At 48.2% G+C, this 15,984-nt stretch overlaps 1 protein-coding gene and 1 long non-coding RNA gene across 5 annotated transcripts in view; one reads left to right on the top strand and one right to left on the bottom strand.

Annotated features, from left to right (window-relative positions):
• Window positions 1-15,984, top strand: part of LOC137634275 (uncharacterized) — a 96,539-nt gene that overhangs the window by 54,974 nt on the left and 25,581 nt on the right. For both annotated transcript variants that reach the window (XR_011042499.1, XR_011042500.1), the window contains one exon: window positions 8,423-8,647. This is a non-coding gene — a long non-coding RNA (uncharacterized lncRNA). The remainder of the gene's footprint in view (window positions 1-8,422; window positions 8,648-15,984) is intronic.
• LOC137634274 (uncharacterized) overlaps window positions 8,441-15,984 on the bottom strand; it is a 375,180-nt gene continuing 367,636 nt past the window's right edge. For all 3 annotated transcript variants that reach the window (XM_068366573.1, XM_068366575.1, XM_068366574.1), the window contains one exon: window positions 8,441-8,700. In XM_068366573.1, the coding sequence (XP_068222674.1) occupies window positions 8,441-8,700 (260 nt within the window). The remainder of the gene's footprint in view (window positions 8,701-15,984) is intronic.

The raw sequence follows: 15,984 nt of genomic DNA, 5'->3' as shown, positions 1-15,984 counted from the left end.
CCAATGTATGGTGGTACTGCTCGACTGTCTCACCATCGTCCAGCAGAGCGTGAATCGCCTAAACGTTCACCGCGTGAATCGCCTACACATTTATCTTGTGAATCACCTACACGTTTATCTCGTGAATCGCTTGTCCATCGTCTTCCTTGTTGCCTAGACTCAGAATCCAGGTTTCAGATCCTATATAGCGAGATTGTGCCTTCGTTCATACAATACCTTACCGTTCATTGTTTTTTAACTAGAAAATGTACATGATATAAGATTAATCATAGATAAATAAGCATGACATTAAAAGGAAAAAATGTTACAATCTGTTATTTATTGAAATGAAAGAAAAATAAATCGGTCTTTGAATTTGAATTTGTACTTATTGATATAAAATTAATTATAAATAAATAAGCAAGACATTAAAAGGAAAAATATGTTACGATCTGTTATTTATTTACCGAAATGAAAGAAAAATTAGTCGCTAATGCGTTTGATATGCATACGCAGTAGCATTGAGCGTTCGTACATATCTCACAGTACAATTCATTGTAATTTTTAACTTGAATATGTACTTATTGATATAAAATTAGTTTATATCAAGTGACTAAAAGGAAAAATGTGTTATCTGTTATTTATTTACCGAAAGGACAGAAAAATAAATTAGTGTGTCTGACATGCGTAGTAGCATTGTGAATTCTTACATACAATACTGTAGTTTTGTTTGTTTTTATTTAGCTTAAAAATGTACTTACTGATATGAAATTGATCGTAAATAAATAATCATGAAATTAAAAGGAAAAAATCTTACAATCTGTTATTTATTTACTGAAATGAAAGAAAATTAGTCGCGATTGTGTTTGATATGCGCAGTAGCATTGTGCGTTTGTACATACAATACAGTTCGGTTCATTGTTTTTTAACTTGAAAATGTGCTTATTGCTGTAATATTAATTGTAAATAAATAATCGTGAAATTGAAAGGAAAAAAATGTTACGATCTGTTTTTCACTTACTGAAGTGAAAGAAAAATATATCGCTACAATAATATGTTTGGTATGCGTTGTAGCATTGTGTGTTCATACAGTACATACAATAATGTAATGTTCATTATGTTTTTAACTTGAAAATGTACTTACTGATATACAATTAATTGTAAATAAATAAGCATGAGATTAAAAGGGAAATGTTACAATCTTTTACTTATATACTAAAATAAAAAAAACTATTTTGAAAATACTGTATATAAAATTTTCTTTAATATTTAGTAGAAAACTTATCTATAGAAAATCTTGTGAATCTGTGATTCTGCGAATGTTGATTCGTGAATATCTGGGGGCTAACTTTAAGGATATTGGCCAATAGTTTGTAGGGGGTGATGGGTCTTTCCCTGTTTTCAGTAAAGCCACTACTCTCACATTTCTCTAAATCTTTGGGATTTGGTAGGTCGTTGGGCAAGGAATTGAAAAGCAACAGTAACCCTGGTGTGTGTGTTTTTTTTTTGTCCCCCCCTTGGAAATGTAAGATAATTTCTGTTATGTCGTCAAGGTTGGCCATTCCCAGATTTGAGATTTTCATTGCAGCATTTATGCAAAATGCTGCAAACTGAGGGGCCTATTTTTCAAACACACAGGTCTTTTCTGTATGACTTTCCAACCTGACTGGGATGCATCTGTAGGACGATCATGATAATCTGGGGAGGCACCAATTGGACCAACATGGCCAAGGAATTTGGCATTGTCCATATCCTGTGAATTCTTTAGCAACAACCTCGCAACTGAGCCTAACGGTCTTGAAACCCCCTTAAAGCCGCCCTTCACCACACCCTATTGATGTCTTCCAACTTGTTCTTTAACACCAGGTTGACTATTGAGGCAAACTACATCCATGTATATGAGAATACTGTCTTTGTTCCTAGTCTATTTATCCACTTTTGTTTTTGGCTCAGTAGCAAGGTGGTTGAGCGAGATCCTCACGTTGATGAAGGTCTGCTCGCCTTTCTGACTGCGCATTCTATCCTGGTGGCGTAACTGCTCACCACTGGCGCGTTGATGAACACGCCTGTTGGGGTTCCTGCAGCTGTCCCATCGTTCGTGAAGATGCTGTGGTTTAAAGAACTCGCTGAGGCCGTGAAACAAGCAGTTAGTGGACTTGTTCCAGCTCCACCATTGCAGGTCTTGGTTAGGCTAATCCCTAACCCTTATGTGGTCTCGGATCCTGGAATCCCAGATGTAGGAGTACTACCATACTGCCCAAGATTCCATTTGGGAAAAACTGGGTAATGTATTATCCTAGTCTTTATTTTAATATAGGCAAAGGCTAGGAGAAGGAAAACTCCAAAATCAAACCAAACAAGACCCCAACTGCAGAGCTTCCCAGCGCCGGCGGAAGAGGGCAATGCCTGTCGGGCAGGCAACAAGGCGGGCCTTGACATAACAAGAACCCGGCAGCCCGATGCAACCAACATCGGAGAAGCCGCCTGTCTCATATGTCTTGAGCCGCGGTGAAAATGATGTGGGCCAAGTGTGTGTGCGTGGCCGTTGCAAAGCCACGACCACCCAAAACAATATACCCAGCTACTGGCATTCTGTCGTTTCCTCCACCCTTCTTCATCTCTTTCTCACCATCATCATCATCATCACCACCAGCAAGTCCTGAGGCGACAGCACCGTGGGTGAAGGGGGCAGGCCTGGATAGCTGGAAGCCCTTAGCCCACGACTGCACTCAGGCGGCGTGTCTAAAATTCAGTCGCTCTCTGGTGACGGTGCCGTGACACCAGAGTTCGGCAGCTGGACCCGTGACTGGGCTGGCCTATTGAGGACACCGCAGCCCACCCCACATGGGGAGGCCCCTAGAAAAGGTGGGGTAAACATCGGACACGGCAAACCCGTCTGGTCAGCTCACCGCGGCTGGCGGACTTCCCACTAATGCGGTCGAAATAACAAGAAAAAAATATTAACCTTAGGTGCGTGGAACATCCGCACCCTCCAAGACGTGACGAACACCAACCGCCCGGAACGACGTACAGCCCTCGTCTGCAAGGAGCTAGCCCGCTTCAATGTTGATGTGGCGGCTCTTAGCGAGACCAGACTACCCGAAGAGGGCAACATCAGGAAAGCTGGAACAGGCTACACCATCTTCTGGAAAGGCAAGGCCCTAGAGGAGCCTCGCATCCACGGTGTCGGCTTCGCCATCCGTTCCCAGCTAGTGCAGCAGCACAACCTAGCTCCCAAGGCCATCAGTGAGCGCCTGATGACTGTCCGCATCCCCATCACGCGGGACAGACATCTCACCCTGATCTCTGTCTACGCCCCAACTATGACCTCAACCGATGATAACAAAGCTGCCTTCTACACCCAGCTCGACCGCACCATCCAGGCAGTGCCCGCCAATGACAAGCTCGTTGTGCTTGGCGACTTTAATGCCCGAGTAGGCAAAGACCATCGCCTGTGGGAGGGAATTATCGGCCGCCATGGCATTGGAAATTGCAACGCCAATGGCCAACTCCTACTGGGTCTGTGTGCAGAACACCAATTTGTGGTAACCAACACCATCTTCCAGTTACCAAAGCGACAAAAGACCACATGGAGACACCCACGGTCTAAACACTGGCACACCCTGGACTATGTCCTGACCAGAGCCAGAGATCGAGGAGACGTCCGCATCACCCGATCCATGCCCGGAGCGGACGACTGCTGGACGGACCACAGACTACTCATCTCCCGACTCTCCCGACTCTCCGTGACGACCCTACGACCACCCAGAAGGGCACCTGACAGCGTACCACACCAACGCTTTGATTGTAGTAAGCTCCGCAACCCACAGGTGGCACAGAACTACAAGGAGGCCTGCGAACAATACCTCGCAGACCCTGTGGGTCAGGCCACTGTTGAGCACCACTGGACCACCCTCAGAAACGCCATGGCCCGTGCCGCGGAGGAAACACTAGGCTACACCACCAAGAAACGGCAGGATTGGTTTGATGAGAATGATGCTACCATCTCTCTTCTCATTGAAACCAAACGACAAGCACGCCTGACTTTGGAAAACCAATCAACAGCAGCTAACAAATGTGCTCACAAGGTGGCTGAAGCTGGTTGCCAGAGAGGTATCCGTGAAGCCCAGAACATCTGGTGGCAAAGAAAAGCTGCAGAAATACAGAGTTTCGCTGACCAACGTGACCTGCGCAGATTCTATGCAGCAACAAAGGAAATATTCGGTCCCACACGGTCATCAGTGGGCAGCCTGAAGGACGCGGATGGGGCCACGACCATCACCGACAGCGAGGGCATCCTGGCCAGGTGGAGGTCTCACTTTGAGAACCTCCTCAATGACCAAGCAGACACCCCAGACGATCTCCTGCGAATGACCCCGCAGCATCCCGTCCGTCACTGGATGGCACTACCACCCTCCATCCATGACTTCAACAAGGCCCTGCAGTGCATGAAGCCCGGCAAAGCCCCAGGGCCAGACAACATCCCGTTGGAGCTCCTCACTCACGGTGGCCCTGGCTTGAGGAACCGTTTGATGCTCCTTATACTGAAAATATGGGAGACCAAGACCCCTCCCCCCAGTGACTTCCGCGATGCAAACATCACTACCATCTTCAAGAAGGGAGACAGGGAGAACTGTAACAACTACCGGGGAATATCACTACTAAGTATCGCGAGTAAGATTTTCGCTCGGATTCTCCTTGACCGCCTCCTTATTCTCGCAGAAGACGTCCTGCCAGAGTCCCAGTGCGGCTTTCGACCTTCCCGCGGGACCATAGACATGATCTTCTGTGCGCGACAACTACAAGAGAAGAGCCTCGAACAACAACAGCCCATAATGTTCATCTTCTGGGATTTGAAAAAGGCCTTCGACAAAGTACCTCGACCTGCCATGTGGGCTGTCCTCAAAAGATATGGCTGCCCACCCGATTTTGTCAAGCTGGTGCGTGCCCTCCATGACAGAATGGTTGGGAGAGTCTGCCACCAGAACTCTCTTTCAGACCCATTCCCCATCAACGGCGGCCTGAAGCAGGGCTGTGTTCTGGCCCCGACGTGTTTCTCGCTATACACCGCAGCAATGCTCAACGAGATTCCCCCAGACACACCCTCAGTCGACCTACGTTTCCGCATGGATGGAGGCGCTTTCAACCTCGCTAGACTCCGCGCCAGAACCAAGACCACCTTGTGTGCAGTGCGAGAACTGCAGTATGCTGACGACAATGCCACCCCAGGTCAGACGGCAGAGGACCTGCAGTTGTTAGCTGATGCATACAACTCTGCCTACGAACGTTTTGGGATGCAAGTCAACTCAGACAAAACCAAGACCCTCGTCCAACATCCACCAGGACTGATGCTCCCCAACTTCAATACCACAGTGAATGACCAACCGTTAGAACAGGTGGACCAGTTCTCCTACATAGGGAGCATCCTAACATCAGCTCCCACAAGCAAAAAGGACGTGGAGAACAGGATCAGGGCAGCCCACTCCGCCTTTGGCCGACTCAACTGCCGCGTATTTAACAACCACGCACTGACAATGACCACCAAAATAATGGTGTTCAGGGCAGTAGTCCTCTCCACGCTCCTGTATGCATGTGAAACATGGACGCTATATAAAAACGATCTTAAAAACCTAGAACGCTTCCAACAAATGAAACTGAGGCAGATCTTGAAAATCCCCTGGGAGAGCCACACCACCAACATTGAAGTCTTAGAACGTGCCTCGCTGACCAGCGTGGAGGCCACCATCATCCACCACCGCCTCCGCTGGATAGGACACGTGCATAGGATGGATCCATCTAGGCTCCCAAAGAAAATATTCTACGGAGAACTGACCCAGGGCACCAGACCACGAGGAGCCCCGAAAATGCGCTATAAAGATCAACTAAAGCGCACCCTGGCTCTAACTGACATCGATCCTTCCTCATGGGAAGAAACAGCCAGGGACAGGAAAACCTGGAGGAGTACAGTACACCATGGCACCGTGGACTTCGAGGAGAGGAGGAGACAAAATGAGGAGGCTAGGAGGAGAAGAAGGAGAGAGCGATTAGAACAGCCCCGCCCACCACCTACCCTCCCTTGTGAACACTGTCCGCGACTCTTCCACCACAGACTAGGACTTAACAGCCACATCAGGCATAAGCACCCACCCCACAGATAGGAGGCTGATGGCTAACGACAGAACCCAATACTCGGACACGAGTGGGCGCCGACGACGACGATTATCCTAGTTGAACCTACCAAGAGGAGAAGAGTTCACAGGCAAGAGATGCCTTCCTTAGGTGATACCCATCAACCAAGGACTTGCGCGGGCTCAATATCTTATAATTCACAGACAATTACTGGTTGTCCCCATTAGTTTCTGGAAACTGAACCAGTTGCTTTCCAGAGATTCCGTCATTCCCGGCGGATCCTACACCGACCTCGCAGCCCCTCCCTCAGAAGGAGTTTTCATCTCTCCTAGCTTCCTTTTCGGCCAAGCCCCAGGAGTGGAAGGATTTGATGATGCTTCCAAAGAACTGGCCCTCGAAAGGTTTTGAGGCTTCAGGTCAACTGAGGGCATTCTTGATTCAGTTTTGGTCTCTGTGTCACCAAGGGCACAGAACCTCCCCTCTATATCTCATGCCCGTGTTCAAACCTTAAATAGGAAACTCCTTGGAAATCTCACAGCACCTCCTCTTAAATAAATTTTCCTTCATCAGAACTTTTTATGGACACTTAGTTTTTTTTATGAATTTTGATAAGGAACCTATCTAGAGAGGACTGCTTTTGCCTTATCTATAAAATGGCATGAAAATGGGGTGAAACTTACATCAACAGTGTGAACACTGAATGTTTAGTGTATATGCATCGCGCGACTGATTTGGTGCTAGTCTTGTTAGTACTTGCCCACAAAGAATACGCATATGGCAGGAAATATTTGCTCACAGACCGATTTGTGCTTATTCTGTCACTCTTAAGCCGAGGCACTACCATATACTATATTTATTTTGTTAAATCATAATTAGCATCTATTGTATTAGGGATAAAACAAAGACATTAAAGAAGCAATGAAGCATATATTTTATATGACTTTATGTACACTTCAGTTGAGAAACTACAGACAAAGACTTAGATAAATATACACAACTTGTACTGTGTTTACTGTGTATGTAATACATACATATATATATATGCTTGGCTGTATATACTTTACAAAGATAATTATTTTAAACTTATGATTCTGTGTAAAAGAATTTACAAATATGATAATAATCTTTGACAATTTTCAAATGACAGGACTAATATATATTTACTTCAACATTTTAAAATCATTTAAGAATTAATATCAGAAGTTAACTTCACTGTTTTTTTCAGTTATTTTTGAACTAATTTTTCTCATAGTTATCTATATGGTGAAGGCTTACTGTGCAGAGTACAGTATATTACATTTAAAGGGTTATTTAATTAGTAGAGTTATTTCTGAAAGTACACTTTAAAATGTGTAAATCTGAGGTTAACACAACAAATACTGTAAAGCAAATCTCTTGTTATACAATAAAGCAAAAGTGAGCACTTGCATCTGCATTACATTGCATTACCAGCCTGTAAGCATTTACTCAAGCACCACTTTATTAATATTTTTAACTGTTAGCTTGCAACCTGCTGTTAGTATAAGCAGGGAAGAAACAGCAAATGAAACAAAATATCAAGAAGAAATTTATTATCATTGGAAATATTAGATAGGGACATATTTGGAAATTATGGAAACAAAGGTTGGGTATTAAATAACTTGCTGATATCAGTAAAGTGTTATATGAAAAAATGAGTAACAAAACCAAATTTAACATTCAATGCTGAAGTGAACAGAATGAGTACAATTTACTTAAAAACAGTGTGAAACATATCTTTGTTATACCGTAGTCTTAGGTAAATGATCCAAGAAATAATAATTCAATTTGAGAATTTAAAGTTTACTTAAGTTCTTGAAATTTAATTTTAGCCTACTAATGAAGATAATCCTGGCATATGAAGATTATACATGCAAGTGCATTCATTCTGGACTATGTACACATGAAGGAAATGTAAAAATAGTTCTTTGTTGAAAATATCCATTTACAATACAATACTGTGGTACTTTGAATTATATATACTGTATCAATATTAACAATCAGATGTACAATATTTTCATAATATTAACAACATAAATTTCTTTTATATACACTATGGAACAAAATTATATACATCAAACCATAAAATACAAAACTGCAATTAAAATTAATGCATTTTATAGAATAGGACTCCAAAATTCCTCGGCACCTATGAAAACCTTTGGTAAAGTAGATGAGCATAAGTCAAACATTTCTCTTGTGAGTATTTGAGTCCTCCCATGAGAAATGTTTTCCATTAATTGTGGGAATACTAATAGTCAACAGTTTTCTGATCATATTTTTTTTTTCTTTGTAGAATACAGGACACAATTTATTAGACTAGTGAAGATTCTCCTATGAAAACTGTATCGCCTGGTATATGAGGTGCTGAGAACCTGCCAATAGCTGAATGTGACACAACTGGTGGAGGTAGCCCATTAGAATATCTGCTGGGTGGTACTGGAGGAAAAGATCCTGTTCTTTCAGGATAATGTGGCAAGGACTTGGTACTTTCTACAGGGCCTCTGGCAGCATCAGCAACGTGAGTACCACCACTATTCTTTGCTTCACTGTCCCCAGCCAATTCATGGCCACCTAAAAATAATAAAAGGTTGTATTAAATTTTACAAATTCAAGTATTGTATAGAAGTTATAGTTAATTGTGTTGAAATGATATTTGTTCCGTAACTGAAATACAAACCACGCTATTTAATATGGGTTATTACTTCGGCGTAGCTGAAATGACGAGCCATTGGAATTTTAATGACGGTTTACTACCCCACCGCTAGTTAGCGGGGAGTAGGGAGGGGTAGCTTGCTACAACCCCCCCCCCTCACACACACCTGTGAATACTTCGCTTTGCTTTTGGCTTGGGTGATGAACAGACATGTCTGCTCTCACCCTCACTTGACTGCCATTAATTTGTTTTTGCTTTCTCTTTTTCTACAGAGTGTGTGAAGTTGGCCTCTATTAATAATGCGTACGTGTCGTGGTTTACCTGACCGCCCTTGTGGGACTTTTATGTCGGCGGTCGACACAGATCCTCACACCTTGTGTCCTCATTGTAGGGGCCAACGGTGTGATAGGGGTAAGGTATGCCGTGAGTGTAGGGAGTGGTCTACCTCCCAGTGGGAGAGGTTTGCCCGGCGCCAGAAGAAGAAGTCCAAAAGGGATATTTCTCCTTCAAAGGCTTCTTTGAAGAGAGAAAATCCCAAGACCTCTTCTTCCGTAGCCCAAACCTCCTCCGAAGTTCCCACTCGATCGGTCTCTTCCGAGAGGCCGTCGAGAGGTAGCGTAGGCCATAGTTCTGTTGACCGATCCCAGGGTGTGGGAGAGGTAGTTGCCTCCCATAGCGAGGCAGCTGCCCCTCCTCCCCCAGAGGAGGATATTGATTTCTCTGTAAATAATAATGATTTGTTACAGCTGGCGATAGCAGACGTAGATCCTCTGTCTATCGTCGACGTTGTTATAACGGAGGCCTCCGGTGTGTCTGATCAAACTCCTGCTCCTGTTGTTGCTGAGGTAGCTGAAGGCTCTGATTCCCCCTCTGAACATCCTTCGAGGGTGGAACTTAGTCCCACGGTTTCTCCTGCTGGCAATTCTCCCCCTCGGGGGAGATCACTTACAGAGACTCCTCTGCGGAGGCCTTATGATGGTCAGCTTGCTGATCCCACGGCCCCTAGAGGGCGTATAAGGCGGAAGGCTCGTCCTCCCCTTCGCCGTAGATGCGCTATAGGCGCCTTCTAATCCTGTCATTGCACAGGCACCGGTCCCTTCGGGGCACAAGGGACTTGAGCGCAAAACTGCGCCTCAGTCCCTTAAGCGCCAGGTACCCCCCTGCGTGCCATCACGCTGCTGTTCCTGACTTAGCGCCCCTGCGCTCACCTGTGCGTGTGCGCGCGCCTGTTCCTGTTCTTACGTGCCAGGATTCCCCTGCGCGCCCACGATCTCCTGCGCGCCAGCGCCAACCTGCAGTTCCTGCTATAGCGCGCCAGCGCTCACCTGCGCGCAAGCGCTCGTCTGTTCCTGCTACAGCGCTCAAGCACTCTCCTACTCGTCAGCACTCTCCAGTGCCTCAGCGCACTTCTGGAGTTCAGCGCGCAGTTGCAGTCGTTCCTGATACAGCGCGCAAGCGCTCACCGGCGTGCCAGCGCACTTCTACGTTCCAGCGCGCAGTCCAGGAGGTACCTAAGTTAGCGCACGGGCGCTCATAGGTACCCCTGCCCTCTTCTTCCAAAATGCGCACTCCTGTGCACCCGAATCCTGTTGCGCGCGATGCGTGCCCAACTCAGCAGCGCACACCTGTGCGCCCGAATCCTGTCGCGCGCCCATCGCAGCAGCGCACTCCTGTGTGCCTGCATCCTGATGCGTGCCCGCGATCTCCTGCACGCCCAGCGCGCCCACGATCTCCTCAGGGGACAGTTCCTGCACCGCCAGCGCGCAAATTCACCTTTGCGCTATCACGAGGCTGCGCAATCGTGCCCTCGCCCCGTGCTTCCAGATACGCGCGCTCCAGCCCCTGCGCGCCGCACGCCCTCGCCATCACCTATGCGCGCCCTTGCCCTCGCGCACACGCGTAATTCCTACCGCGCACGATCTTCCCGTGCACGATTCTCCTGCGCGCGATCCAGGGCAGGGCTTATCGCGCGACCATTGCGCTGCGATCGCCAGCACGATCCCACACGCGATTTCACAGGGCTTCATCGTCTCGTTCCCCTCCTCGCAAGCGCAGAACAGCGTGCTCGCCGGAGGGGGGGGAGGTTTCCGGACAGGTCAAAGGACTCTTTTCCTTCAGCTTCGTTTCAGGCGTATCCTCGTTTGTCGACCCCTCCTAGGGATCGATCGATCCCCTTCCCTCCAGAGGGAGTGTCTGACAGCGCGACTGTCAGCCAACAGCCCTGGTTTGGGACCATAGTCAGAGCTCTCATGCAGGCTTTTAAGCCTGTGTTCTCTGAACTGGGTCACAAAGCAGTGGCGACTTCTTCTCCCCTGAAGAGGAAGAGAGGAGTCTCATCCATGGTGACTTCTCCGAGGGCTAAGCTGTCTCCTCGGAAATCCTTGCGCAAGGCTCCCTCCCCCCCCCAGACTTTCTCTCCCTCCCCGGCGGATGACGATTTCCCATCCTCAGAGGAGTCGGACGAGCCGGTCCGTTCCCCCATCGCACCAATGGGGGAAACTCCGCCTCTCCCTGAGAAGTCTTCTCGCACAGGGGTGGAGAAGAGCCTGCATCCATCGTTACTAGAGTCCTGTATCCCTCCCAGGAGGGAGCCAAAGGACTCGAAGACTTTACCCAAGTCTTCGGCAAGGATCAGACAGGAGCCAGCCAGACCTTCGGAGAATGTCCACGAGTCCCCCCAGGAAGAGCCACTTGGGACGGGAGAGTTTGCTGCTAGCCCTTCGGGAGGAGAGCTTCAAGAGTCAGAACATGCGTTCTGGCAAGTTCTGACCCTCATGAGAAATCTCAACGGGTTTCCGGACCCAGAGATTCCTCCTCGTGAGGGTAAGGACATGGTCTTGGACCTAGTCTACGGCACCCAGAAACCCTCTAGGGCCAGTGCAGCTTTGCCCTGGTCACAAGGGATGAAGAGTGCCAGAGACAAAGTCGAAGGCCAGCTCTCTGAGCTTGCCTCCTCCAACAGATCCAGCACCGGTAACAAGCTCCTCCTTCCTCCTCGAGTCCACCAGAGGAGGTATTTCGAGATCTTAGAGGAGACTTGTTTGGGTCTTCCTGTTCACCATTCTGTGGAATAACTCACTGGGGGAGTCCCTCTAGAGAGAGACTCCAACCGGCAGGTTTCGTATTCTGCTACTGAGATCCTAAGCCAGGAGAAGGTGGCGAAGTGTGCCATGCAGACAACCTCGTGGGTTGACATCTGGCTGGGGTCTCTGGGCATCCTGGTGCGGTCTGAGGATCTGTCCAAGGAAAGCACCAGGAAGGCACTGGAGACATTCTTACTCTCAGGCACACGGACCATCGAGTTTCTGGCCCACCAAGTCTCGAGCTTGTGGGCCAATATGATCCTGAAACGTCGACGCAATGGCTGAGAGATTTCACCAGAAGGTCCCCAGTTCCGACGTTAGCAGGCTCAGACACACTTCTGTACTCGGTAAGAGTTTGTTCGACCCTAAGGATGTGGAGCTAGCTGCTGAGAGGTGGAGGAAGTCCAACCAGGATTCCCTCCTCCATAGGCCCCTGACATCGAGGCCCTACAAACCTCCAGCAACCCAAGAAGACGACGACAGCAGCAAAGCCAAAGGTGTCTAAGCCCTTTCTTGTCAAGGACAGGAAGGGCAGAAAGTCCTCCAGGGGAGGTAAAAATCCTAGAGGGATCGGCCGAGGCATTAAACGCTAGGATTGGCAGTCCCCCTGCATGTCCACCAGTGGGGGATGCCTACAAAGTTGCGCGACAAGGTGGCAGCAACTCGGGGCAGATACCTGGATGATTTCCGTGATCGGTCAGGGATATCATGTCCCGTTCACATCATCTCTACCTCCCTTGACAGCGAAGCCAGTGTCATTGAGCTCCCTTGCCATAGGATCGGTAAGGGGGCAAGCCCTCCGGGCAGAAGTTGATACTATGTTGAAGAAGGACGCTCTCCAAGAGGTGGCAGACGGGTCCCCAGGCTTCTACAGTCGACTCTTTCTTGTAAAGAAGGCGTCTGGAGGCTGGAGACCAGTCATCGACCTCTCGACCCTGAACGGGTTTGTCAAACAGACACCGTTCAGCTTGGAGATGGCAGACACGGTCAGACTTGCAGTGAAACCACAAGACTTCATGTGTACACTGGGCCTGAAGGACGCGTACTTCCAGATCCCAGTCCACCCGTCTTCAAGGAAGTACTTAAGATTTTGCCTAGTCAACAAGATCTACCAGTTCAAGGTGCTGTGTTTCGGTCTCTCCACAGCACCACAGGTTTTCACCAGTGTGTTCACCCTGATATCATCTTGGGCTCACAGGATCGGTATCCGTCTCCTCCGTTACCTGGATGACTGGCTGATTCTAGCAGACTTGGAGGCAACCCTTCTTCGCCACCGGGACAAGCTTCTCGAACTTTGCCAGGATCTAGGGATCTTGGTAAATCTCGAGAAGTCCTCTCTGCAGCCCTCTCAGAAACTGGTATACCTAGGCATGGTCACAGACACCAATCTCCACAAAGCCTTCCCATCTGACGACAGGATAGCAAGGCTGAGGAAGGTCACAAGGCCTTTCCTCAATCGAGAAGAACTTCCAGCCCAAGTGTAGTTATGTCTCCTCGGCCACCTCTCTTCCCTGGCCCGTCTGGCCCAATGGTTGCCTCAGAATGAGATCTCTCCAGTGATGACTCAGGTCTCGGTGGAATCAAGGACACAATTCTCCGGACACTCTGATCCCTATGGGTCCTACGGAACAGACGGACCTTCAGTAGTGGTTGGCAGACGAGAACCTACGAAAGGGAGTGGATCTTCTCGTCCTTCCCCCGGATTCGATGTTGTTTTCGGACGCATCAAAGAAAGGGTGGAGGGCCCACTTTCTGAACCACAGGACCTCAGGCCTGTGGTCAGAATCAGAAAAGTACCTCCACATAAACCTGCTAGAAATGAAGGCCATATTCCTGGCACTTCAGAAGTTCCATCAGGTCAGTCCTGGTGGGCCACTCTGTGGTGGTGGTGATGAGCGACAACACCACAGTGGTGGCTTATATTAACAAGCAGGGAGGTACCTTTTCAGAACAGCTATCCCATCTTGCAGTAAAGATACTGAGATGGTCCGAAGTCCACTCGGTCACACTATCGGCTCGCTTCATTCCAGGCAAGAGGAATGTGCTTGCCAACAGTCTGAGCAGAGCGACGCAGATAGTGTGTACCGAATGGTCTTTGGATCTTCAAGTAGCCAACAAAGTGACTTTGGGGTTCCCCGACTGTGGATCTGTTCGCTGAACTTCAAGCTCCCGCTGTACTGCTCCCCAGTCCCGGACCCAAGGCTCTCTGGCAAGATGCCTTCCAACAACGGTGGGACAACATCGATGTTTACGCCTTTCCCCCCGTTCTGTCTGATGAGGAGGGTGCTCAACAAGACCAGAATATCGGTCAATCTATCGATGACCCTGATAGCTCCGCTATGGCATCACGCAGAGTGATTTCCGGACCTTCTGCAACTCCTTACGGAGCTCCCGAGAGAACTCCCTCCACGTCTCGAGCTACTCAAACAACCACACGCCAACATCTTCCACAAAGCCGTAGCTTTGCTTCGACTTCACGCCTGGAGACTATCCAGCACCTCCTCGCTGAGAGAGGATTTTCACAGCAAGTTGCGAATAGGATGTCTGGACACCTGCGCAGGTCATCCGCAGGGGTCTACCAGGCGAAGTGGCGAGTTTTCTGTGGTTGGTGTCGTGGAAGGGGTATCTCTCCACTCGATGCCACTATTCCAGCAATAGCGGAGTTCTTGGTGAATTTGCAGGAAGAAATGCGCCTTTCAGTCGCGGCAGTGAAAGGCTATTGCTCAGCCTTAAGTCTAGCCTTCAGGCTCAAAGGAGTGGACATTTCTTCCTCGCTGGAACTTTCTCTACTCATACGGAGTTATGAACTTACCTGCCCTCAGTCGGAAGTGAGACCTCCTCCATGGAACGTGGTTCGAGTTCTCAGGTCTCTTAAGAGACCTCCCTACGAACCATTACACCAGGCTTCAGATCGCCACCTTACTTGGAAGACAGTGTTCCTGCTAGCTTTGGCTTCGGCCAAACGAGTCAGCGAACTTCATGGTGTCTCATACGACATCCCCCATTCAAGGGGTGGAGGAAACGTTCAGGTTCGTCCCTGAGTTTGTTGCCAAGACTCAGAATCCGGGAGTGCCGGACCCTCGGTTCGACTCTTTCCAGGTTTCGAGTCTTCGTTCTGTAACAGATGACCCAGACCATCTCCTACTGTGTCCAGTAAGGAGTCTGAGGTTGTATCTTAAAAGAACAGCTGCAGTTCGTCCCCAGGTGGAAGCCTTGTTTGTGAGCACTGGGAAAACGAAGAGGAGGGTCACTAGGAATACCATCTCGGCCTGGATTCGCAAGGTAATACACCTAGCCTTGAATCCTGACCTTCCTCCGTCACGTCGCCCTAGAGCACATAATGTCAGGGGCATAGCTATGTCCCGGGCGTTCAAGAAAAACTACTCAGTGACACAGGTCCTGCAAGCTGGGGCGTGGAAGCGTCGGATGACCTTCACAGCCCACTACCTGCAAGACGTGACACACAGGAGACTCGATACGTTCTCTATCGGCCCTGTGGTGGCTGCACAACAGCTGGTCTAACCTCAGGCTCCTCAATGGACAGGTTGCAGAAGGTTCAGGGCATTGTTACCCAGTTTTAGTCTGGCCCTTATTCTTTTCTTCATCCTCTCCTCCCTTGGAGAAAGCGGCATCCTGGGTTCTCTGCACAGCTGACCTCAAACCACTGCAGGTAAACCATGCTTCCTTGTGTTCCTAGTATTAAGGTTAATACTGTCACGTCCCCATACCCTGACGAAGTCCTACCTCTAAGCAAAGTGAAGTATTCACAGGTGTGTGTGAGGGGGGGATAGCAAGCTACCCCTCCCTACCCCCCGATAACTAGCAGTGGGTTAGTAAACCCTCGTTAAAATTCTAATGGCTCGTCATTTCAGCTACGCCGAAGTAATAACCCATATTAAATAGCTAAGGTTTGTATAGTTAGGAAAAATACAAATTATCTACGAATTTGTCATTTCAGTGTAGATAAATTACTTTAAATTATCCAAAACCCATAAAAAATCTGACTGGGTCAGTAAATGGTAATAAATTTCTCAGTTAATAGTTCATTTCTACTAGTAGGCAATTTTAAATTAAAGTACAGTACTGTAAATCTAACATAACCACTTGATTATATACAGA

Source organism: Palaemon carinicauda, chromosome 44 (genome assembly GCF_036898095.1).
Source record: "Palaemon carinicauda isolate YSFRI2023 chromosome 44, ASM3689809v2, whole genome shotgun sequence".
Taxonomy (NCBI): domain Eukaryota; kingdom Metazoa; phylum Arthropoda; class Malacostraca; order Decapoda; family Palaemonidae; genus Palaemon; species Palaemon carinicauda.
Note: the sequence above shows the minus strand (reverse complement) of the source record. Positions and strands in the feature narration are given on the sequence as shown.